Consider the following 26711-nt stretch of genomic DNA (forward strand, 5'->3'; position numbering starts at 1 on the left):
TGTTTATTTAATCTTTGGTTCCAAACCCTTTATGGGCTCCAAACGTATAACATTGTTATGCAGTGTAATGTGTATGTATTGCAGATGTTATCCATCAACATCTGCAAGTTATGTCCCAATGAAGTTGTTGGTAGTAATTTGCTTTTGTCAAAGAGTCATTAGCCTGCTCTTTGTCATAATGAATCTAACACATTTAGCTTATATGACAGCATCTCCCACAATATGCATTTCAAGCAATCGCAATCCGCAGGTTTGGAAACACCGGCACTCTTTTGATTGTCTCGATCTGTCTGATTATCTATTGAATGGCTTCTTGTGACTTGAGCCCATTTTAAATAATGCAGGTAAGTAAACAAATGGGATCACATGGTATTTACTAAACATTTATTCATGTCATTCATTTATTCTGTTTCAGAGGTAAAAAGGCAGTATTTAAATTTTTTAGGAAATCAAAATGAAATGAAGAACACGGTACATCTGGACAATGTGTGTTCATGTCAGTGTGTGTGTTTGTGTATGTCTCTGACTGTGGCTGTTAGATTTTGTGTCTCTTCCAGCATCATCATGGCTTTTGGTCGCTTTTATCACACTTCAGCATGACCTTGACCCCGTGACCTTGGCGTGTGGTCTCAAAGGCCTGAGCGGCCTCCTCCAGGGGGAAGCGGTGGGTCACCAGTGGCTTCACGTTAACCTTCCCCGATGCCAGCATGGCGATGGCCATGGGCCAGCTGGCGACACACCCAAAACAATACCCATTATTGACACAACAATTCCCTATTGTATGAGCTCAGAGGTATAACTATGGAGGCCCAATCAGTCATGGACGGGCGGGCAAAAGTAAACCTCAGGTTGAAGATGATTAGTTGTTTGCGTTGTATTCAGATAGAGTTGTAACATCACAACTTCTGCCAATGATAATACAAGGGTCGCTATATGATAATACAAATGTTAGTGCAAGGATGAGGCTTGGTGCTGGATGATAATGCTAAATTATCAATTGTCCAAGATAATGTTGCGGTTGGCTCTAGAATGAGGCTAGGTACGCTCTAGTCTAGGTAACACCTTGGTTAGCTCCAGGATAATAATGAGGTGAGCTCTAATAGGAGGCTAGGTTAGCTCTATGATGACACCTTTCTAATTGTGTTTTCGAGATCATTGTACACCACCCGCATGAGTTGCTCTTAAATTAAAACGACCAACGTGGTACAAATACAAAGAAAATACATCTCTTTACGGGCGCAGCCATCTTTGTTTGGCTCGCTGAACTCGATGGACTCTCAGGAGCCCGAGTGGATACGACCAAAAGGTGGCGTGCCTCTGGTGGCTTTCCCAATTGGCAACTCATGCGAGGGGTGTACGATGCCTCTCGAACACACCATAAGCTCTACGATGAGGCTAGGTTAGCTTACGTATTGCAGTAGCGGAACACCCCGCGGATGTCAACCTCACGGACCGCGGCGTTGACCAAAGGAATGCTGGCCATCTCTGCACCCAGACCCACCAGGACCACCACACCGCCAGACCGGGTAGCCTGTCACAACAACACCAGCTGGTCATCCATCATTTTAGCTAGCTAGTTAAGAAATATGCAGTAAGATAGGTATTTTCCAGGGCTCCAATTTATCTTATTACTATAGTCCACTATAGAAATACAGACCACTCTTTTATGACAGGAAGATTTGTCTAATGAAACTAGATAATATGATCATTTAAACTTATACTTTATACATCACATATAAACACAGAATAAATATTTATATATATATACGGTTTATGTACATAGATGGCGGTTTGTATGCTGCTCTCCGCTCCGGTGCACTCAATGGTGACGTGTGGCTGATTTCCCAGCATTCCCGCCACTCGCTGGGCTACTTCCTGTGCCGAGTCCTCTGTCGTCACCAACAGCGGAAAATCGGCCCCTACCCGCTGGGCCATCTTCAAACGCTCCGAGGATAAATCTAGAAAGGAGAGCAAGTTCAATGAAAGCCAATGACACTAATGTGCAACAATTCTGTAAAATATTTTTTGTGTTTTCTTCTTTAGTGTATGTTTTATTGTGTTTTGTTGTATACCTCTGTCTTGGCCAGGTCTTTCTTATAAAATAGATCTCAATGATACCAACCTACCTGGTTTATAAGGTGAAAAATAAGTACAAATAAGTGCAGTACAATTTAGTTTATTATATATTTATATTATACCTGTGACGACAACCACTGAGGCACCCATTGCTTTGGCCACAAGCAAACAGACCAGCCCAATGGTCCCTGGTAGTGTAGGAGAACAACACAACGGTGAAAGGTTTTCATAAACATGAGTTGGACCACTGATGTGGTCTGGGATTTCCATTCCAAATAGAACCATGACATCAATGTTCCAACTTGGCTGCAATAATTTGTTGAAGCGGATTTGATGTTGCAGACCATTGCTGTGTTCCAATATCCATACTAGCCGTACTCACTATACTTAGTTTGAGTACGTAGGGCATTCTAATTAAGATTGGGGCGACAATAAGTGTACTGAAAGGACCTGGATGGTATACTGTAAACGGTCAAACCGTGGATAGCTACGTAGCAGAAGAGGCGGCGCCAGGCTGAGCCAATGTTGGCGCATTTTCCACATTGCCTGCATTTATGGAGTCATTTTGTAGTTTTTACATCTTTTATAGCTTTTGATGGCTGCTAGGCGTAATGTGTTCACTGTTCAAAGTGGGATGTTTATTGCATAATTTCTGGTTACTACACCATGGAGTATTCGATTTGGAACAACACTGACATCTGAAAATCAGCACACTTAGTGAGTGAGGATAGTGCACTATGTTTAAGTGTACTCATGTAAGTTTGGATATTGGAACACAGCACATGCGTTTTTTACTACTATTGTTGGTCAACTATAAAAAAATATATATTTTAAATATTCTGATAGAAAGTCTTCACAAGCAGCCCCTGGCACCGACTCTATGATACGTGGTTAGGGAGCAGCAAACCCCTTGTTGGGTATCGTATAAAAATGATATCTTCCGGCTTTCCAGTGTCAAACACGTTCATTGGTTCGATTGATCGAGATTTTAAGTCAGTGACTTCCACACCAACAATGTGTTCAGAAGCAACATAGTGGAAATGTCATGCATTAGTTTATGTTTGATCAGGGTGTAGCACTATCCTTGGGGAAAGCTGTCCCATTATTGGTGGAAAGGTTACATGTGATGTTATTGTTGGAGGTTTTCATATATTACCTTATTTTACCATGAACTCAGTTAGGAATGTAGGGAAGATTTAAGAAGTAGCAGTAATGGCAACTTGCTCAAGGATTAGATTGTGGACATTATTTACTTTGATGTGATGTGATTGGTGATCTTACCGGAGCCACAGATTAAGACGGTTGTTCCGAGGGTGACCCCAGCCCGGCGACATGCGTGGATTCCCACGGACAGTGGTTCAATCAATGCACCCTCCTCGAAGGTCACGTTGTCAGGAAGCCTAGACACCATTTGACAAATGAAAAGCCTGTTCCTCACTGTTGTACAGTTCCTCACTGTCTGAACCAAATGTAACAATTGAATCAACAATTAATAATAATAATAATAATAATACATTTTACTGGTTAAATGTACCCAGCCTTTTACAGGCTACAGATCATGTAGGGATTTATAAACAAACAATGATTTTGTGTTGAATGCGGTAGTGGACAGGGAGCCAATGCAACGGTTTTTACTTCAGCAGGGGTGGTAGTGAAATTGCCGGAGATAGACATCTGAAGATGTTCAGAATGCTAGGGGTGGAAATGAGAATAGCTTTTGTCTTATCTTGATTGAGTTTGAGGAAGTTTTGAGTTATCCATTTGTTAATGGCATTTAAGCAGCAGACCAGGTTGGATAAGGATAATGTGTGAGCAGGCTTGGTGTGAATTTAAGTGTCATCCGCATAGCAGTGGAAATTCAGCCCATAGTTTTGTATTATAGGGCCGAGCGGAAGGATGTAGATTATGAAGAGCAGGGGGCCAAGGACAGAGCCCTGGGAGAAACCATGCGGGAGGGGTGAATCAGGAGATTTTAACTTCCCAATGGAAACAAACTGTCTTCTCTCAGTGAATTATGATTGGAACCAGGATAGTGGAACACCAGTGATACTAAGAAGGGTTTCTAACCGGGTTAGTAGGTGGCTGTGGCAAACAGTATCAAAGGCAGCTGTGAGGTAGAGGAGGATGAGAATGCCGAAATGGCCTGTGCCATTAGCTAACAGCAGGTCGTTAACTACTTTAACCAGGGCAGTCTCAGTACTGTGCATGGCCCTGAACCCAGACTGAAACTTTTCCCACAGGCTATGGCACGTGAGATGTTCTTGGATCTGATTGGCAACCGTGCGCTCAAGGAGCTTTGCAATGAACGTGAGGTTGGAAATGGGCCGATCGTTTTTATAATCCTCTGTGGCCGCCCCAGGCCTTTTCAAAACAGGAGTGATGGATGCTGTTTTATGAGGCAGGGGAACATAACCCAGTGAGAGATGAGTTTATTATTTGCACCAGGAGGGGGCAGAGGGCTGGTAGGCAGGCCTTGACCAGTGGGGTGGGCATAGGGTCAAGGCAGGTGGTAGGTCTAGACTTAGTAACAAGATCAAAACATAATGTTCATCAATAGGTGAGAAGGCAGAGAAGGATCTACTTGTGATGCACAGGGGGAGTGGACATCATTAAGGTTGGTGGGGGCCGACTGGAGCTGTTTGTAGATCAAGCTAATTCTGTTGTTGAAGAATTCAAGAAATTCACAACAAAGATTGGTGGATGGGGTAAGGGGGAAGGACTTGGTTTAGCCTGGGTTATCTTATTAATAGTGAAGAAGAGTAGAGTGCCGGCGATCTGAATTCGCCCTGCAGAAGGGTCTGGAGAAGAGCAACACTTTTATTTCTGCTGCCGCTACGTTTTTGCGGGAGCTAGTCACCAAGCTGGCTTCTCTCCCCCAGTGGCGGCTGGTGGTTTTTAAAGTGAGGGAGGAAGGACTGCGTGCTTGGTTGCCATTGGCCTGCTTGCACTGTTAGTGGCCTATGGTGGCGTAAGTATGTGAGACTCAAGTTTTTTCAGGGTGTTTTGGGGAACTAAAAAATAGCAGGGAAGGATAATTATGTGAATTGATACAAATCCACCAGTGGCAGCATTGTACTTTGAAAGTTGGTGGGCAGCAGGTCTTGGACTACAAGGGCAGAAGGAAAGGATGCAAAGCCAATTAGTCAAATCAGGCCTACTCTTGATTTGTAAAACTAAATAAAAAATCTGGGCCTAGCATTGGGCCTATTTTTGCCCTCAATGACTGAAGCTATTGGTTGTAATTTGGCTATGTTTATTTTCAGCTACAATTGCGATGACACAAGACCAAAAGTGATGCCATTTAAAATGCATCTTGCTTTCCACAATATCAAACATAACAGTCAGAGTAACAAACAATTAAAATATAAACAAGAACATTATTTCACAACTATTTACATAGGCTCTAAGCCTAACATTGTTTGAGGCAAATGTGGATGTTAATGGATGTTTCAGAATGTTGGTCATGGTGTTAGGCCAATTAAGATTGAGGGACCTCATTTATAGATCAAGTCAATCCTCCTCGTGGGCTCTGCAGCTCGGCTGCGGGCAGCCCTGCCCGGCCGCGGGCTCCGCAGCCCGGCCACCGGCTCTGAAGCCCGGCCGCGGGCTACGGAAACACCAATATAACCGAACAGAGCTGCACTGTACCGCAACAAACAGTAGCGCACCGCTTGGTGGAAACGAGGCATACGACTGAGCGAGTTCGTTGGTTCTCGTAGCCTGGACTTGAGGGGATAACCCCTCCCTCCAGGCTGCTCCACAGCCTGGGCTCCTGCTTATTGGTTCATAGCGCAGCCATGCGCTATGAACAGACGTAGGCAGGATCCAGATCCCTTATCTAGTCAGACCCACTCAGAGGAGGACTTTCCTCCTCTCTCCCATTGAACCCCATGTCATTCACCGGCCGCCAACACTTTCGGGGAAATGAATGGGAGTCAATGGAGGCTGAGGGAGAAACGTCCTCCCTGAAGTAATTGCCAATAAGTGATAGGGGGGGCTAATATCCCTTTACCAAGGTTAGCGAACATTACATATACAAAGGCATAAAGTAGTCATATTTAAGGGCATTAATTCATTAGTAGTCTGGGCAATCTGCATTTTTTATTCTCAACAATGTTAAGGAGGATCTTCCTCCCTCTCCTCACTGGAGAAGCCTCCACTAGTACAGAGTCAGTTGAACTAGGCCCGTTGATCACGCCTCTTGAGCTGAAGAAAATGACAGCAGTTTCCCCAGACCAAGCTCAATCCACGATTGAGCTTGGTCTGGCAAGAGCCAGGCTATAAGAAGAGGGCTCTCGGGGTGTTTTGACCTCTGTCAATGATGGTGGTGTACTACATGGTCTTAGCTTCATTGAGAAACTCTTTGTAGGCAGAGACATGATCACTGTATGCCAGGGCATGGACAGTTAGGAAAGTCTTTTGACTAAGTCGCTCTAGCCACCTTCATTTCACGAAGCTCAGGTGTAAACCATGGGGCAGAGTGAGCGAAGGAGACCGAGCGTATCTTCAGGGGAGCAAGAAGATTGAGGGAGCCAGCAAGATGTGTGTTGTATAGCAGGAGTAAGTCATCCAGACATGCATCTAACAACTCTGTGATGGGTTTAGATTGCAGAGTGTCTAACAGAGCAGCTATAGTAATGCTCTTTGTGTTCCCATATGTGATGGAGCGAGAGGCAAGGTGCCAACAGAGCTCAGGCTCAGGAATGGCAAGATTGAACATAATGGCTCTACGGTCAGGCACAGAGAGATCGTTATGACACACATTAGATGGTGAGATGCCCGCAGTGCAGCAAGGTTCAGCAAAATTACAGTTTCCAGAATCGACATGTATGTGGAAATCACCAAGCACCAGAATGGATGTATACGAATAGGACTCACAGATGCGAGTAATTCAGAAAATTCCTTAATAAAATAAGAAGAGGCTGGTAAACAAGTGATAATAGAAGTGGTAAACCACCAGTGAATTTCAAGGAAAATAGATGAGAAATCCAGCACTGATACAGCCATATAGCTGGAGTGGGAGACCACAGCAAGGCCCGCCTCCCCGGCCAGTTCAGCGTGGCCGACCAATAAATTCATAACAAGGAGGAGTAGCTTCATTCAATGTAACAAAATCATTTGGTATCTGCCACATTTCAGTTTAACATAGTAAATCAATGCCAGCATCAGTAATTACATCATTGATAAAAGGTGCTCTCTTATTAAGAGAACACACATTAAGCAATGCAAACTGCCCACTTCTAGAGGGAGGTTAGTCCAGGGAGGCTTTTGTTAGCTTTATGGAGCAAAAGTTCTCAAAGTCAGCATTTTACTGCGCAAACTTGCCACACCTCTCTACGAGACGAACTCCAGAGTGAATCAATGTTGTTGTTAGGGTTGCTGGTTGCGTACAATCTTCCGACCAAAGCCCCTGTGTTTATATTAAGGACGCTGCAGACCGAGATGTTGGTGTGCAGCGAGAGCAATAGGGATTTTGTAGCCTTTGTTCCCAAGGGGGTGGAGATAGGTTGACGAGTATTTTAATGCCATGTCAGCCCAGAGGCATAGAGGAGCCAGTGCGGATAATTAGTCTCTCTGTAGCGTAAGTGCCCTAGCCGCGGATAAGAAGCCAGAGCAGCGTCACAATTTCTACATGCATTGGGAAGGGATAGCAGGACACCGTTCAGCTCACTCCAGACAAGTGCACCAAACACAATAGCAGATAGCCATACATTCCAGACCCAGCTTCTGTAAACTAAACACGTTAGCCAAAAGGACAACACTTTGCACTCTAGGGGACAGGCAACGGAGGTGGCCAGAACCCTAGAATAGCTACAACAGTTCAATAGGAAAAAGCTCTCTCACGAAGCAAGCAGAGACATACCAATGAACAGTGTTAGCATATCACTCCTGAGAGGGCTCGCATAAAGCAATACAGGGAAAAATGGGAGGCCTGGGAGCAGCACATCAGTTTGGCGAACACTTTAGCAGTCTCTTTGACCGAGCCTAGTAATCCAAGCAGGTGAATGAAATAATTCCAGCAGTTTGCAAGTGATAACGATGTGATGAGGGATCCGAACTTGCAGTTATAAGATATATAAACACACACAAAGAGGAAAAGACACGGATAGCGTAAAAAGAAAAACAGACAGAGACGACACCGGGGAGTAACGGCAGCAAGATGCGCCAGCGTTCACTCACAACTGGCACGAACAATTGAACTCTACCTCACATTCCTGTCTCACACACACACGTCACACACACTCCAACATCAACAGTAAGACACACAGACGCGCCACTCTGTATCTCAACAGGGCGGCGTGATGGGGTCCCTCACTTGTAACAGAAGTTGGCACAATGCTTGTAGTATCGACAGAGGTTGCCGTCGTCGGGAGGCGTGGCACAGAAGAAGATGGTGGGTGACAGGTTGTAGCGTCCAGATTTAAAGAAGTCGTCCATTTCTCTAGGAGCCCCTGGCTCTACAGCCACACGGTCCCCTGGGGAATATATAAAGTTACACACAACATCAATTCGAGTCGTCCCGCGACCCACACGTTGGTCTCGGGAGATTTTAATTGGGTCGCCAAAGATAAAAGAAAACGCTGCACCCGTTTATACTTATTTTGGAACTATTTTGTATCCATCTCTACATTTTCTTGACTGTCTAACTTTCTCCTTGCTGCTGAAACACCCGAATTTCTCCCCCGGGGATTTAATATAGTTTAATATAGTCTTATCTTATGTGGTTAATAAATTGATTGTTGTCTGTTCGAATTGATTGATTGATTGAATGTTTAATAACATAGCTGCACTTAAACACAAGCCTACCTGTTCGGCATAAGCATTTAAAACAACTTTCAACCAGAAGCATGATTTGATAGTACTGAATGTTCATATTGTTCTTATAATTGCTCTTATAACATTGCATCTAGTACGAAAGGCTAGCGTACATTGTGTTTGTTTTACTGATGAGAGGAAATAAAAACAATAAGATAACCTGATATGAATAATGTTTTCATAGCACGTGCATTTATCTCTTTAAAATGGCTGGTTTAAGATCACATATTTGGTATATGATCTTAATCATATATTTGGTATATGATCTTAAGGTGTAGGTGGCAAAGAAGTAAAAGCTGCGTCATGTTTTGAACTACACACTTTTTCCATCAGGTTTCGACTGGGTTTTTGGATTGTCGGTGCCGTTAAAGTAGCATTAATAATCGTTTACTACTTAACCGGCACCGACCAACCCAAATGTCGCCTCCCCAAATGTCTTGCGAAATTGATACCCCCCCTCCCCCCTGCGGACTGTTTTAGTTGTTTTATTTTTCTTATGTTTTGTGTGTATGCTATGTGTGACTGTAGGCTACTGCTGCCTGTCTTGGCCAGGACACTGAAAGAGATGTTTAATCTCAATGATGATTATTATTTTCAACGAACCAATAGTAGTTGCCTTGCATTTTTAAATGTCAATACACTTTTCAGCCCTGAATAACAGTAAAAGCTATTTAATAATTGATTTGCATCATAGTATACTACACTTTCCATTGAACAATTACAAGAACTGTTACCATAAATTGACTAATTTTATAATGTAATCAAATTCTCACACACTAGCCGCTTTCAGACAAACACGTAAGTCCTGATATTCTCCTGATTGGCCGTATGTGTGAACAACATATCCTGACATTTGTACACTGAAAATCAACTGAGTTATACTACCCCTGTGGTAGTATTTTCTCCGTAGGAAATGTAAATTACCTTATATGTGAATGAGGAGTAGAAAGTCTGTATTTCTCACACCACTTCAGTGGGCGTGTTGATGACGCTTCTGCATGTCATTGAGTGGCCCCCTAAATGATAATCAGCCTGTTGCCTTTTGTTCGCTGAATGATTCAAAAATATTAAATGTTGGCACTGCTTTTAAGAGTCATTTGTGGTGAACGAATGCTACATGCTGTAAAATTATAAGCAAAATGTTATTATATAATGCGCTCAGAAATCTGTCACATTATCGACTGGGGTTTCCACATTATTGCAATGGTTTTAATTACAACTAGAAGTTGATCGCGAGCGAAAACTCTAGTAATATATAATATCACGGCCTAAAGCTGTGCGCACCTCTGGATGATATTATGAATAAAGGACTGCGTCGGGTTCTCCGACGTCTCTGGTCCTTCCACATCAATCTGAAATCGCGGTTCAATCTGGACTTCACCATGGCCGAGAATCAATACACGGGTCTTATTTTGCAAACCAGCACCCGCCCGTACCCACGAATTTCATTCCGCACCCGATCAGACCCGCTATAAATTTATACCGACGACTGACCCGCACCCGAAAGAAAATTAGACACATTAGATGGAACGCTGAATTCCACTACCTGGTGTTTGGCGTGGTTCTTTAGATTGCTGTGCCAAAAAAACAGATCATCCACTGTGGACGGTTTTAGTTGACTCCTCCGCCCCTGAATAGCATATCCAGCACTGGTGAAGTCTCGCTCGCTATCGCAAAACCCGCGACCGACCCGCGCTGTTCAGGCGCCCGACCCGACACAGTACATTATTTTTCACCCGTTTCACCCAAATGGTGCGGGTCACCCGTCGGGTACCCGAACCCGAACCCGTGCAGGACTCCGGACGAGATAAACGCCAGGCGCAGGGAGCGTGACATCACGAGACGTGTAGTCTTTCTCATTGTGTTTCCTCTATAGCCTTTAACTGAACAATTGCACAATAAATGGTCAAACTCTTGACATGAAAAATTATCATTTAAATCCACAAACAACATATGTGTAATCCGGGGCATATAAAGACTGGGACCAGAAAGTAATTCTTTCTCTGCATTGAAACCCATTCATATTTTACGAATTTCAAATTGCTGGAGATTATGGGGAAAACATTTTCGCGACGTAGGTAAGTTCTCGTGAACGACACCTCATGACACTCTTATGATTCTACTTCCGTTCGGCAACTGGGGCCATATTTTGATAGCTGTTGCCCAGTTGGTGACGTATGGTTTAATAGCAACGTGCATGAACATGGCGGAACATGAATGTTTTACTCAATATAATAGAATCAACCATAATATCAGCTACTTTACTTTTGATTGAAGTTGTAACGTCTGTTGGCATTACTTTGCTCAGTTTAAAAGTTGTGTACTGGTAAACCAGCTCTAAGTGGAAGTGTTGCTTTCCATACAGTAACAATACTGTATGTGCTTCTCATAAATAAAAGCAAAAGCAAAGGAGGTGATAGGCATCAAGGAAAAAAAGGCATGCAAACTTGAAAGTCCCCTTTAATCGATCAAACATGTTTTGGACACCTCAAAGGGCATTATCCTGCATATACCATGGTCACTTGCCAAAGAAAAGATATTAAGATCATTCATTCATATTTTCATGCATTTTACAATCCAAATATTAAGTTTTTCACATGACATAATTTAGTTTCCCTGGTAATGCCTGAGGGTTTGACTGAAACCTTCAGACATTACCCTCCCATAAGGCTCTTATGCAACAGAAACGTTGTTCGCTCCTCCAGTAAATGGGACGGACCTTAGCTACGACTTGGCATCGGGAGGTATTCTAGTCCACTGAGCTATGAGCCAGAGAGCTAACGTTATGGATTGTACATATTTATAATTCGAAATTCATCTCAGCCTTTATACCACAGATACCCTAGGGTCTATAGCATATAACCGCGTTGTCTGATTACAGTTTAATTAATTTTTTACAATTTACCAGCTCTTGTTTTGAAGAATAATCACTGCGCCATTCGTTTCAATGGGAATCGCGACGGTCTATACTTTCAACATAAAGTGTACATATTTATAATTTGAAATTCGTCCCAGCCTTTATACCACAGATACTATAGGGTCTATAGCATATCCGCATATGCTATAGCATAACCGCATTATCCGATTAGTTTAATGCATTTTTCAAAATTTACCAGCTCTCGTTTTGAAGGCTGAACAGACAAGACAAGTATTCCAAAAAATACAAGCGTCGTATTGATCTACTATTTGATGACACTGTGCTCAGTCAGCAGCAACTAGAACCGACAAGTCAGCATTAACCTGCCGGGTTAATGCCCTCCTACCAGCCAATCAGAATCAAGCATTCTTAAATGAAGTAGAATAACTGGGCTTTATCAACTAAGAGCCGCCTTCATTACCAACTTTGATGAAATACCCCTCTGTTTTGACGTTTTTTGTTTATCTACATTCTGAACTATTGCTATACTTGCCAACATTGAGGTGCTTGACTGCCGAGCCGACCTTGACCACCCTCCCTGCGGCTTCGTGCCCCAGCACCATTGGCTGTTTCACCACAAAGTCCGCGATCCGCCCGTGCTGCCAGTAGTGCACGTCAGAGCCACAGATCCCCACCGAATGCATCCGCAGTAACACATCTAGAAAACACAGGCATGGGTAAAAATGAGACAAAACGATAAAGTTCACTGATGTTGATTGCAATTTGACATCAAAAAAATGTGCATCCGTTGTGCAAACTCCATTGCTTCTAACCGTTAGGTCCAGGTTCGGGGATTGGTCGGTCTTCCTGTGGGCAATATGGGATTGCAAAATTAAATCAGTTCAGGGAAATCTACAAAGAACAAACTAGTATAAACTCATTGTTTCTGTACCAATCGGAGGTCCCCCTTTGAATGCAGCACTACGCAAAGATTGTTCTCCATATCAAAAGGATATCTGAAAGGCAGAAGTATAGTGGATCTGATGCCACTGGCTGTTAATGGCACACGTCAGGATTTGCACAACTTCAGGTTATTTGTATGTCCGAGTAGAAAGAGCTCAAAGTTCATGTTCCTGTATCACAACAAGGTGTGTGATTGGTGCAGCAGTCGAGAGCTGTTCCATTTCCACAAGGGGGGGAACGTTATTTCAGGATACTGAATTGTTTCAACTGTCCCGTGTAAATAATTACGAAAAGTACAATAAAAATTTGCATAGTCTAATTATTATAAATGTTTTACATTTTGTATGATCAGGATTATACTTATTTTATTATTTTATTAACCTAAAAAGGCAGTTAAATATCTCACTGTTATCCAGTTGGCGGCGGTAATGCATATAATTGCTGGTTGTTCGTGCAGCAAATAACACAAGAGAAGAAGCAGACCGGAAATGTGCTCCGTTGCTGTCAACATGGAGGGCAACATTATTGAGGAGCCAACAATGCATCAGCAACTGGAATGCATAGTCAACCGCTGGCTAGTGGATTATTATTTTTTCTTGGCTATAGATGCTGTAAGGAATGACAAATATTCCGAATTTTGTGAGGTCAGAGACGTCTTGGAACGTGAGTAACGACTATGCATTCACTGAACACTTTTACCGCCAATTTGCTAAGTTACTTTTGGGCCACTATTGTTAATGGCCCAGACGCAGCCTGTAAGTCAATCCATTTAAAATACCTTTACAAATAAGCCTTGATAGTGCTGTTTTGCCTAGCGTTTTGCAACCTTGTTAGCGCCAACCAAACTGTGTGTGTGTGTGTGTGTGTGTGTGTGTGTGTGTGTGTGTGTGTGTGTGTGTGTGTGTGTGTGTGTGTGTGTGTGTGTGTGTGTGTTTGCGTGTGTGTCGCTCGCAGGTCTACTTCACCGTCCATTAGAGTGTACAAAAGCAATTCCGTCGAAGATTCGGGTTCTCCAGTTTCTCTCGAGGATAAATGATGGCGAGAAACTAGGTAATGGACATTCCCTGACCAATGCCTAAAGTTGCACGTATTATCCGTAATATGGTGATGCTTCATAATTGTTATTGGTATTTCAATAGAATTTATTCCATAAATGTTCTGCTTCCTTGTACTAGATATGGCCTTCGAATCTGATGACTCTGTCTCTCCTCTGGAGTCGGCTGTAGAGGTGCTAAGAAACCTCAGTGATAAATGCAGTATTACCAAGGAAGCCATTGAGAAAGTATGCACTTCCATCAAAGAGATGGTAAGTATGTGTGCAGGTTTCAGAGGGTTTGGGATTTGTTACACTAATGAAGATAAACATCCGTTTATTTCTGATTATTTTTTAAACGATAGTGTAGTTATTTTGATGGTTTCATGGTTTGCATACATGGCTTGTCTCTATTCTCAGTCGGTGGTGATTTGCCTGAAGAACGGAGAGTTTGAGAAGGCGAAGGGAATTCTCACAAAACATTTTCCCTGTGGGATGATGGGGAAGGTATTATATATTTTATATATCTTCAGATGATATTTAATACCTACTTGGGCAGCCCTATGTTAAAAATTAAACATGAGAAAGCTAATTATTAATTCATTGTTGAGCCTGCCAATTTCCAATGATCTTCAACCAACTATAATACTAAAGAAAACTGTATTAAGGCCAGACATTAAAGGAAATTCAACGTTTCCATGTATTGATTACTTTCTTGGTTGATGGGACTTTTTTGTGTTTTTTTTTTTTATATATTTTTTAGTCAAGGATTGGAAGATGTCTTAACTTCCATATGTGGTCTGTCCTACAGAAAGCAATATTAATGGGGTTGGCCAATCAGAAGGTGAAAAGCCACGACATTCTAGAGCAGACCAACTTCAAGAAGTTCAAGGAGGACATGGTGAATTTTAGCGTGCAACTCTTTCCCACGTCTGAGCCATTCCTTTACAAGGTACGTCCCTCCAGGACCTAAGGATTAAAGGGCCCCTGTTTGACCGCAAGCCATGGAAATCTATCCTAATAGTAGTGCCATCACAAGTAAGAGTCCACCCAGATGTCTGTTGGATGGGTAAGTCTACCAGCCTACCAAGTTAACAGTCAACAAAAATTGGTAGACTGATCTATCCATCATGCATCCGGATGGACATCATACATCTAGGCTAATCAACATCAAAAACAAACGTGTTCAGTTTGTTGACACTAGTTTGAATCACCTGTTTGAACGGCAGGCTGCAAAGCAACTTGTGGAGAAGCGGCTGGTGGACCTAGGAGAGTCCAACCAGGGGGATTCTGCGGTGGAGGGGGAGGCCTACCTGGCAGACACCTCCGGGGACAACACACCCGTGTGCCTGATCTCAGGGTAGGGCATTTTCTCTCAACCTTTTCTATTAGTGCTGGGCTGCCTGCTTTAAACGGGCAGACAAGCCCTGTGTGCTGTTTATCCATATGGTATCTCACTGGTATCTGGGGCAGGGGGTCACATCTTTGTTTTTGTGGAGAACCGTTTTTTATTGAGTAGCTTCAAAAAGCTAACCTCCAATATCACAAGGTAGTTCTGTGCGGAGGAAGTCATTGGCTTTCGGATGAACTCTTGGTCCAAGTCTGACTCAGTTACAGCAGAGCTTCAATGTCAAGTGGGTAGAATGAGAGAGGTAGTTTGGTTGGTATTTGGAACATCTGTCTTGCAACGTAATGTATTGTACAGCCTCTGAAAGCACAACTGTGGATTCCTTATTCATGGTTAAATACCGGTAGTTATGGAAAGGTTTGGGATATGGGCAAGTTCTTCTGTAAGAGGGTTCTTCCCCTCATACAGGTGCATCTCAATGAATTAAAATATTGTGGTAATTTCAATAATTATATTAAAAGAAAAGTGAAACTCTTATTATATAGATTCATTACGCCCAATGTGAAATATTTCAAGCCTATATTGTATTAATCTTGATGATTATGGCTTGCAGCTCATGAAAACCCAAAATTCAGTATCTCAGAAGTTGAATATTGTGAAAAAGTTCAAAAATAAACGATAACCTCAAAATACCTGCAACGATTTCCTGAGCCATTAAATGCTCTCTCAGTCTGGTTTAGTAGGCTTCACAATCATTGGAAAGACTGCTAACTTGACAGTTGTGCAGAAGACATTGAAACCCTCCACAAGGAGGCTATGCCTCAAAAGGTCATAGCTGAAGAAGCTGGCTGTTCACAGAGAGCTGTATACAAGCATATTCATAGAAAGTTGAGTGGAAGGAGAAAGTGGTAGAAAAGGGTGCACAAGCAACAGGGCTAACCGCTGCCCTGAGAAGATTGTCAAGCAAAGGCCGTTCAAAAATGTGTGGGAGCTTCACAAGGAGTCTACTGAGGTAGGCGTCAGTGCATCAAGAGCCACCACGGACAGACGTATCCATGACATGGGCTACTACAACTGTCTCATTCCTCGTGTCAATCCAATCCTGAACCAGAGACGACTGGTCTGTTGCTCATTTCATTTGGTAATAAAGGTTCCAGAGTCTGGAGGAAGAATGGAGAGGCACAGAATCCAAGTTGCTTGAAGTCCAGTGTGAAGTTTCCACAGTGATGATTTGGGGAGCCATGTCATCTTCTGGTGTTTGTCCACTGTGTTTTATAAAGTCCAAAGAGGAGGAGCGGGTCAATCCGCTGTCAGTGCGTGTGCATGTATCAGTGAGACGCGGCTTTATCCAATTAGTCGTAGTGTACCCGCGCACCATTGGCATGTAGGCATGCTTGTCTCTCTGCGTGTGTGAACGAGAATGACGGGGAGGAAGAGTGCTATGCGGAGATGAATGAACGGAACAATATTCATATTTCAAAATCGCGTAAAGACAAAACAAAAACACAGAATCAATTTGTGGCGAACCTCAGAAAATGAGACTGGTTTAAAGGAAAAGCCAGCGGTGATGGAGGGGGAGGGCAAAGTGAGTGGTGGGACGCTATTAAGGTCAGCAGAAGTGAAAGCTAGAGTGGAGTTCACAAAGTATTGATTAAAGAGAGAAACCATGCAAGCCTTGTCGGTAATGACAACCTTCTCAAAAACCATGGATGCAGGTAAGCTTGGAGAAGACAGTTTGTTTTCCATGGACTTGACTGTGGTCCAAAACGACCTCACATCAGTACCACACGTTGTAAGCTTCTCCTTGAAGTAAGAGATTTTGGCTGACCTGATGGCCTGGGTGGATGTATGCCTGCATTGCCTGAAGGCAAGCTTGAGACTTAGAGGTTTGAGCCTTTCACCAAAGATAATATTTTCGACAAACAAGCTCAGCCAAGTTATGCGAAAACCAAGGCATAAGGCGATTCTTAATTCGGTATCTTTTCAGTTGGCCTTGTTTATTAATAATAAGGCTGAAAGTACTCTTAAAGTAAGACCAAACATACTCAAAAGAGGTGAAATCATTTTGCATCTCCCAGTCTGCGGCAGCAGTGTCACTGAGAAAGGCCTGCATGTCAAGCTTCACACAGCGCTTGGATACGAGTACTGGGGGACGTTTGACTGCAAAACCCGAACGGACGCAAGCAATGGCACAATGGTCGGCCAGGCTATCGCTGAAGACCCCTGAACGGTAGCTAGAAGGATTATTGGTTAGGATAATGTCGATCAGTCCAGAGGATGTGGGAGATCTAGGGTTGTGTTGAGTGATTTCAGTTATGAGTTGAGTGAGGTTTAATGCATCAAATTGTTGAGTAACAGTAGCAGGGGGGTCTAACATATTCCAGGTCAAATCCCCCATGAGGATGAATTTAGAGGAGATGAATGGGACCAGAAGCTGACTAAGGGTGCACTCACACTAGGCATTTGCCCTGTACCATAGTCAAGTACGATTGCCTGTTCTCACACTAGGGAATCGCAACTGGGCCTGAGTACGGTTGCCTCTTGAACATACGTATACGCATGTCGACTCATTAGCATCTGTACCGTGGCCTGAGCACACCTCTCCGAAGTGTACTGAGGCCACGGAATTTAACGGGTGGAATTTTACGGGTGGTGTGCTCACACTACCCAAACGATCTAGACTTTAGGGGGCAAACATATTCGGGCACGGTACAGATGGCCTAGTGTGAGTCGCCCTGAAAGTTGTTAGTGGGTCAGCTGGGGCATCATGTTTTCTGTAGCAGACGGCAACAGAGAGGGTGAACCGTGATGACAGTAGCTTGAGCACCAATAATTCAAATGGCTTGGTAACAAACTTGGGTAGAGGGACGTTGTAGAGCACTTCATGCTTCCTTCTGCTGACAAGCTTTATGGAGATGCTGATTTCATTTTTCAGCAGGGCTTGGTACCTGCCCACAATGCCAAAAGTACAAATGCCTGGTTTATTGACAATAAGATGACTGTGCTTGATTGGCCAGCAAACTCGCCTGATCTGAACCCCATGGAAAATGTATCGGGTATTGTCAAGAGGAAGATGAGAGACCCGAGACCCAACAATGCAGACGAGCTTGACGCTATCCAAGCAACCTGGGCTTCCGTAACACCTCAGCAGGGCCAAAGTCTGATCGACTCCATGCCACTCCGCATTGATGCAGTAATTCATGTACAAGGAGCCCCAACCAAGTACTGAGTGCATATAAAAGAACATGCTTTTGAGAAGGCCAACATTTCTGTGTAAACAATAACCCCAGGGGGCGCTGTTGCAGATTTTCTGCAACATGCACGAGTTTGAAGCGTAGACAGGCATTGTTGTACAAGTTGTTCACGTGCGGAAACATGCACAAGCTTAAAACTTAACGTTTGTATCATAATCGATCACTCGGATTAGGGGTATTCGTCTTGTGACACCGGGTACCATTAAGTGGCTGGAGCAAAACGTTTCATATGCCACTGTGGTGTCATAACGAGCGCAACGAGGGCGCAGAGCCAACACTATTCCGCACCGAGTAACATGATACAGATATGAGGATGACGTATTAAAAGCAGGTTGCTGTCGGGCGCTTCTTCCCGCGGCACGCCATGCTTCCACTGGAACTACAAGCTGCTGCTGCTTCAGTTGCGCAATACTGTCGGCTCTGCGCTCTCGTTCCACAGTGGGCAGCGGGCTTCAGATCGCCCCAGCATCACACCAAACGTAGGCAAAGGGACATCGGATCGCCCCAAATTGGTGCCCTAATAAATTGGGCTCCTTAACCCACTACAATTACCCTTACGCTGCATATAAATCCAGCCAAGTTACTGCAATCACACACACACTTCACATACAGGCATCAGTTCATTGTTTATTTCATACTGAAGTAAAAAAATCTAAAACGGTGTGCATTATAACAAATGCATGAATAAAATATAAGGTCCCCCCCCCCCCCCTCACCTTGATATTAAATGTGCTTAATAAATACATTTTATTTTATTTTATTAGCATTTGACAGACCGTTACAATAAATAGGGCGTTTTGTAAGGTCCACCACCGTTGCTTCTCTCCCCATAAAGAGCTACAGACAGTGTTTAATAACGTTGATTTACCTTTGAGCATATATTATAGGCTACTGTGTAAAATGCTGTTTAGAATTAACGTTTGTATCAAGAAAGAAAGAACCAGCGAGTGACGCTCTTATTCCCGCTCTCCTTGCCTGACAGCGATCTAGTATCTAGGATGGATTGCTCTTCCTTGGGTCCCCGGATGTTAACACTAAATTTTATACAGTGAATTTTGCAGGTGACTTTGGCATGTTGAATTTAAGGACGTTGAATATATTTAAGTTGAATTTTTCTACGTTGAATATTTGATTTTGAATTTTTTAACAATTAAAAATTAAGGTTAAAATGATTTGTTGATAATTTAAAGTTATATTCAGAGGCAAAAAATTCAGATGCGCTATTTCAATGCGTAAATATTCAGTGCTTAGAATTCAATGGCTTTTTATTTTCAAAATCTGATGGAACAGATTTACTTCCATACTTTTCAACAATATTCTAATTCATTGAGATGCACCTTTATACCCAGAAATTGTGTCAGATGCTCCTCTTGAATCACCTTTTTGTATTAAATTTAATCTACAAGTCTAATTCCTATATCCTAGGGTAGTATTTAGGGTCTACGATTTCAGCGTAAAGTTTCTGGGTTCTCTATCTCCCTTTAGGCATCCTTGACAAAGATGCCTAATCCCTACCTTCTCCTAAAATAGAAAATTCTGAATTGGCTTGAATTGCTTTCGATAAAACTTCTTCTGTTGACTAATAATGGCAATGTTAAACCGTAATAAGCAAATGGCTTTTTTTAATCTTATAACTTTGACCCTGCCTTTCCTCTGTCATTAGATTAGCCTCTCAAGACCAATTCATCGAGAAGTATAGACTGATGGCAGCGTACACGGCGTTATCGAAGAACTCAAATGAGACAGACTGGGAGCACGTCTCCCAGGACCACATCAAGGACCACCCTGGCAGCGACACAGTATTCTGCGATGCGCAGTTACGACCAGAGAGGTTCTCCCGGGTGGACTCGGGCAGCCCCAGGGATGCCTGTGTGGTGGGCCAGCCGGCAGGGACTGAACCCCCGAACCAGAGCCATTGCCCTTCACCCCGGGGGCCTGGTGTGTGCCAGAGGCCCCGGCGCTTGTATAGTGTGGCCCAGCTGGTACAGGAGCCTGACAGCCAGGTCAGCACTCTGGAAGTCACAGGCACTCAGGAACTGGACGCAGAATTTGACTCAGCAAGAGTGGAGGTGGAGTCACATGCAGCGGAAGGGTCTCTGCTAGAATCAACCCATAAGAAGAGGCTGGTGACGTTGACTAAATCGCCACAGGAGCTGCAGAGGTGAGTCCCCTGCCCATCCAGCAAGTACTGTACGTAAATCTGCTTCTATAGGCATTGGTTTGTCATCAATTTTTCTGTCCTATTATTGCTTTAATGAGTTTAATATTTATTTTGAAATACTTAAACAATTAACAAACAAATGTATCTATCTAATGTAATCCAGATCAAAAGGGTTACCTAATTCTTACAACAACGGGACACTGAGAACTGAGGCCCAATCACCTGTATGGGTCCTGTGTGTCTAGCAGTGTGTACCTGCCCAGTAGACGGGACCATCGGCAGCAGCTTTCCTCTCTGTAGAGCCATTGTTTGGTCAACCTTTCTACACAATTTGGGTGTAGAAAGGTACCAGTTAACGAAGTACCAGTTAAATCTGATAACTTGCATGTTTCAAAATGTTCTTGATGGTTTAAAATAGCTACTTATAGCTAAGTGTATGCTCTTGTGTACTCTCTTAACTAGGAGGAACGGCTCTGTGGTCCACCTTTTTAACTGAAACTAAGGACGGTCTTAACGAGGATGCAGGACTTTAACACAATTCACTGACTTGCAGATGGGCGGAAGCAGCATCAGTGGACAGCGACTCGGATATTTTCAACCGAAACCAGTCGTCAACAGTCGGGAGACTACGGAAACGCAAGTCCACCACATCAACGTACGTTAACGTTCCTTCTCAAGTGTGTGGGTGGTTGGGTGACCTGCTAAACCACCGAATACCTCTATCGTTTTGATTAAACATGAACATTTGTATTTAAATTGTTATATTTTCAATATTAAAGTGTATCTAAAACCTTAAATATGGGACTGCTAATCCTGGCAAGTCTTGAGCAGACCAATGCTACAGCAGCCTTGGCTTCAGTTCCATGTATGAAATGGATGTGGGCAGGCAGTGTTGTCTATTGGTTAGGGTGTTCGAAATCGAAGCAAAAGGTTCTGGGTTTAAACCCCAATGTACGGAGTCTAAAGTGTTGACATTGGAAAACGTATCCTTTCCACAGCGACTCCCGTGATGACATTGAAGAGGATTATTTGTCTATCATAGACTCCTCCGGCCCAATCCCTCAGAAGACTACCAAGACAAAGGGGTTTGTAGGAAAAGAAATATCATAGCAATATCCCCGATTTTTTTTTTTCAGAACAGATTTTCACTCAGTGATTCTCGCGAATTCATAGACCATGTTAGCTATTGGATCGCTGTTTTACCAGAAGGTTTGATGTTGATTTTGCCATTTCAAGATGTACAAGTATGATGGGTTGATTAACCTACCAGCAAAACCAGTGGATTCTATAAACTGGTAGGCTTGTCTATCCATTATGCATCTGGCTTGGACAGTACCAATATAGGGTCGATCTTGGGGTAAAATATTCCCCTTTTCAAATAATATATTTTTTAATTTCTGGTCTGAGGTAGAGTATTTGGTGCCCATCATCAGTTATCATTTTAAATTTAGAGAAACTTGAATTTTCTTGTGAAACGGGCACTATCTGTTGTAATACTCTGCACGACCATGGGTTAAGGCCATGGGAGACCATTTATTATGTGGCTGCAAGGTCGTTTTTGCATAGTGTTCTCCCCAAAATTTGGAGGTTAAACTAGACGAGCAAGCCTTTCACTTTTTTTCTTAGTATCAACCACAGCTGCCAGACTTGAAGGCTGATACCGATATTTCTGCAGAAGGCTGATATTGGCAGTTGCTATCGACTGTCCAGGCTTTATCTAAATGCCTCATCAGTTTCAAATTTCGACATACATCAGCCATATCATTAAAGAGCTGGCGACTATGCCTGTTAACGCTTACCTTATTGTTAGTGTATAACCGTTCTCCAACATGCACTGGTAGTTTTTCAGTGCTGGATTTCAATCCTGCACCCCATGTTTTTTCTTTTGTGTTTAGAGTCCCTAAACACAAAATAACATAACTATCAGAATTGTAGCCAAAACGACTTATTCTCAAAGGAAAAGAGGGATATCTGCTGATTTTCTGCCCGACTGGTCCCGTACCACAGAGGACATGGCCATGACATAAGAACAACAAAGCAAAAGTGCATTCTGGATTTATGTGGCTGCTGGCCAGGCGAAAATGTGTGTCCTTACTAAATTAAAGATTTCTCTCAATAGGAAAGTTGCAGAAATCAAATATGCAGTTATTCAGAGACTGATCCCCAATTTGTCATTTTGAAATTAAACTGATATCTGATACTTATAGTTGTAGACATACTTAAGATGAAGTAATGGCTCCCCTAGCCTCTCCCACCACAAGTGCAGAACAAGCCATTTGAACACACATTTAAGGAATTTAGCAGACGCCATTATCCAAAGCATATTTTTTGTTGTTCATAAATGTTGTATCAACATCTACAGCAAGTAGATGTACTGACTAGTTTGTGTCCCCTCAGGAAACTACTGGACAGTGCAAGGGAGTCAAAGGAAATATGGAGCGAAGAGTCGTCGCTGTTTGACTTAAACAAAGGTGAACATCAATATTGTTTTAATGCGGCTTCAATAAAGGCCTATATACTTGTATATAAAAATACAGTGTTCACGTTGACCAAATGGTAGGTTAGCATACAAACAGCTGGTTTGTGAAGCCAAGCTGATCAAACTTCTCCTTTTTGGGGGGTGCACGTAACCTACAGCTGCGGTCTCTGGGCAATGCTGGTGACGGAGCTACCCAGAAGAATTGAACCAGTCAAGTGGTTTTAGGAAGCCAGGGAATGACACCTTTTTGTGCCCTCCCAGTCCTCCTTGGCAACAAAAAATAAAGTCAAGGATGGCTGTAGGAAAATACTTATATTTTATTCCTAGAATAAGTTATGGTTTTCATTGGATTGCCGAGTTTTGACTATAAAACACTGCCGGAGTTGTGAACCATGTGTTCCTAGTATAGTGATTATGGCATAAGCATTTCCCATTACACTGTCTGGGCCCAAATGATACAATTTGTTGTCCCGGTCCAGTGAGTGTCTTCTTAATGAACTTTCTGTTTCTGTATAACAAAACAGAGCACAAAAACGACATGTATGCGGGGTCAAACAGCAAAAAGGTAAGAGGAGCTGATCTGAATGGAATTCTTATTGAGTCTGCTTCACCATGTTTACCTTATTGAGGAGTATTCTGCATAACCTTAGACATACCTTTTAAGTATCATTACTTCCTCAGGGTAGTGGATTGTACAGTTTTTTTTTACTATAGCCAAGCTATATTTTTACATTAACTTCACTTTTACTACAATTTAACTCAGCTCTAAATCCATGTCTTGTTTTTCAGCCCTGGTCGGAGGAGGAGAGCAACAATTTAAAAGAAGCAGTAGCCAGATTTGGTGAAGGAAATTGGGTCAAGATCATGGGAAAATACAAATTTGAAAACAGAACAAATGTTAACCTAAAGGACAGATGGAGAACTATGAAAAGGTTGAAGTTGGTGTAAACAAAAGCTCACTTTAAAAAATTTAAGAAGTTTGTGTGTTCCTGTTTTTAAACCATTACACACGCTGCAGGAACAAGAAAGATATCTAACCTAAGACAGTTTCGTTCTGAATTCAAAATTAATTACTTTATTTTTTTACAAAAGATGAAACTTAATTGAGGAATGGTACAGAAGTGCCACTACTGAGTTTTGATGGCACTGGATGGAAAATGAGGGCCTGCAGGGGAAGCCATGTTATCGCTGTCAAGAAGGAGTCAAATACATTTTATGTCAATGTATCCTCGTTCCTGATAAACTCTCCTACATCCGCTTGGTGGAACACCACGATAGACATGGGGTCCATCCGCCGGCACTCCTGTGTCGTCTTGGCTGCCACACCAAAACCCTGGGGGGGGGGGAGGAAAGAAAGTACCATGTTGCCTTTATGATTAACAGGCCAGCCGACTTGACTGGATACTAATATTTTCTGATTTAATGTCTTATACCAACATCTTGCATAAAACTAAACGGCATGTGGAATCAAGTACATTTGTCACACTGAATCCAGTTTACATGCTCCAGCCTACAAACCAATTTAGGTAGTGAGCGCATCCAGACCCGGATCTAAGTAAGTATAACTGCGATAATGCATCCCCACCTTACATTGTCCCCAGGCTTTCACATTTCATAACACAACGCCCGGAACAGGAGGTGCCCAATTAGTTCTTTGCGAGTGAGGCAACACTTTTTTTTTACATGGGTTTGACAGCTGGAGGAGGCGGGACTCTGAAGAAAGCTTCGGAGGAAGACTTGTATGTCATTTTGTTTACTCCGTCAATTTCTTCATTAAAATAATTTCCATATTCTCCTTGTCATAGCTGTAATTCTAGTCACTTATTCTCACGTATACACAGCTCATAGGAATTATGTTGTGGGAAACAAGATAAAGCAACTATTCATTAACGGTGTGATCGTTTGATACCTTAGATCTGGTTCAGAATTCAACCTGCCTGTAGGCTGGAGCTTTTCCATTTTTATGTAATTTACATTTAGCAGACGCTTTTAGCCAAAGCGACTTACAATAAGTACATTTGTCATAAATGAAACAATATATCGCTGTCAGTACAGTAAAGATGTCCATAGAGCGAAGTGCAAGTACTTGCAATCGCTAGGCTAACCCATTCCCCGTGTAAAGCAATGCTAGCAGCTACTGCAGATGTTACACAATTAAGTACTATGAATAAGTGCAATGTAGATAAAGTACCAGGACGTACAACATACAATGGTCATGCAGGCTACAACATAGAATGGTCATGCAGACTATTCAAGACTAGTCTTGAGAAACTAGAACACAAACAAGTGGTGTCCTAACACGGTGGCCCAACTCACCAGGGGCACGTCTGCCATGGAGTAGACCACTACACCCTGGTACTGATTAGTGTTCTCTGTAATCCTTCCCAGTCCGGACTTCAACACATGGTTTCCATAGAGGAACGACTGTTCCGTTCCTGGTTTCACCCAGACCTTGAACTAAACGGGTACTGTAATGTTTAGCAGGAAAAATGTATACTAATCTATAGGTTTGGGAACAGATCAAATACACAGGTATTTTGTAGTACAAAATGTGTCTACAAATAATAATTCTACTTCTACCAAGTTGATACAAAATAACTAATGGTGTTTGGCAGGACAATTAATCTGTATAAAATATTTCTACCAAGTTGAATGACAAATTAACAAAAAAATAGGCATTTCGCAATACAAAATTATGAACAAGCATAATTCTACCAAGTTGAGGTAACCTTTAGTTCATATTAATTAACTCAAGAAGGCATTTGACTAAAATAAATCAGTAACAATACTGCCACCAAGTTGAAGTTGGCCCTCTGAATCAATAACTTTCGTTTGACAATGAGTCATGATGAACCGTTTTAGTTTCGTGTTTAGAAGATATAATACAATAGGTCCAATTGGCTGGCTACCTTTGCATATGGTGCGAGGAAATCCAAAGCTGTGATGTGCAGACGGAACTTTCCAGTCTTCGTGAATTTACCAAAGCAGGTTCCAACAGAGACAAGCTTGTCTCGGGCAACGTTTGTAGCCAATTTGAGGATTTTCTCACTGTTGAGGTTCAGATTAAATAACATTATGGTTTGCTGCGACTTCAATTTTTAAACCAATGCGTGTAGCAGTAACAAGTGATTGCAAAGTAAATGTTTACCTCATGTAGTACACACGGTCGTTGTGAAGTCTGAAACAGTAAACCCCATCAGGCCGATCTACAAGGAGTTTAATGTTTTCACCGATGCTGTTGAAGAGAGGCATGCATTTAAACCACTGTTAGCGAATAAGTAACACGGTAGTCTGTCTAAATTGCATTCAAGTTTAAAGTAGCTATTATGTCCCACTCACTATTTCGAAAGTTTTTCAAACATAGTTTTGGTTTCTTCATCCGTCAACGGCCTCATGATGATACTTGATTTGAATTGTGTTGTTAAGCGATCAGAACCCTTCGCATGTGCTAACCTAAACACGTGGGTCACACGGAAGTTGTACCATACACAATGCTGCGTTCAAATCAAGTGGGATTTAAGTTACAACATTTCGGATACTGTGAGTTCGAATAATACTAGATAATACTGCTTTTGTTTTTCTAGCAATACATACAAATAAATATAAAACAGAAAATAATGGCCATAAATTTCCCCCCTAGCGATGAGATAAATCTCATTCAAACCACATCTGTGATTTGAAATTATATCGCTTTTTGAAGATTTTTTAGCAAAACTTTGAATTA

At 42.5% G+C, this 26711-nt stretch overlaps 3 protein-coding genes across 5 annotated transcripts; 1 reads left to right on the top strand and 2 right to left on the bottom strand.

Moving 5' to 3' along the window:
- Nucleotides 1-65: 65 nt before the first annotated feature.
- sord (sorbitol dehydrogenase) lies at nt 66-12846 on the bottom strand. Its single transcript, XM_079736858.1, has 9 exons — nt 12702-12846; nt 12583-12616; nt 12303-12467; nt 8393-8552; nt 3358-3476; nt 2199-2264; nt 1780-1958; nt 1410-1531; nt 66-728 (listed from the first exon to the last, which is right to left on the bottom strand). The coding sequence occupies exons 1-9, from the start codon at nt 12750-12752 to the stop codon at nt 563-565; spliced, it is 1062 nt and encodes a 353-aa protein (XP_079592984.1). The 5' UTR covers nt 12753-12846; the 3' UTR covers nt 66-562.
- A 354-nt stretch (nt 12847-13200) lies between these two features.
- Nucleotides 13201-23935, top strand: terfa (telomeric repeat binding factor a; the record flags this gene model as incomplete). Of its 3 annotated transcripts, none has more annotated exons than XR_013811860.1 (12): nt 13201-13375; nt 13667-13762; nt 13888-14018; nt 14166-14252; nt 14557-14697; nt 14975-15105; nt 20011-20508; nt 21062-21163; nt 21507-21593; nt 22906-22979; nt 23146-23552; nt 23777-23883. XR_013811860.1 is itself a non-coding variant. In XM_079736350.1 (12 exons), the coding sequence occupies 12 exons, from the start codon at nt 13201-13203 to the stop codon at nt 23933-23935; spliced, it is 1722 nt and encodes a 573-aa protein (XP_079592476.1). The 3 variants fall into 3 exon arrangements, 2 of the variants coding, with proteins under 2 accessions (XP_079592476.1, XP_079592477.1); XM_079736350.1 differs by having other exon boundaries at nt 23512-23552; nt 23777-23935; XM_079736351.1 differs by having other exon boundaries at nt 23146-23824.
- Nucleotides 23936-24185: 250 nt separating this feature from the next.
- Nucleotides 24186-26458, bottom strand: nip7 (NIP7 nucleolar pre-rRNA processing protein). The gene is made up of 5 exons (XM_079736352.1): nt 26327-26458; nt 26136-26222; nt 25897-26035; nt 25304-25444; nt 24186-24320 (listed from the first exon to the last, which is right to left on the bottom strand). Exons 1-5 carry the CDS (start codon nt 26380-26382, stop codon nt 24201-24203), a joined length of 543 nt encoding a protein of 180 aa, XP_079592478.1. The 5' UTR covers nt 26383-26458; the 3' UTR covers nt 24186-24200.
- Between the last annotated feature and the right edge of the window lie 253 nt (nt 26459-26711).

Source organism: Pollachius pollachius (assembly GCF_949987615.1).
Source record: "Pollachius pollachius genome assembly, chromosome: 5".
In the NCBI taxonomy this organism is placed as follows: Eukaryota; Metazoa; Chordata; class Actinopteri; order Gadiformes; family Gadidae; genus Pollachius; species Pollachius pollachius.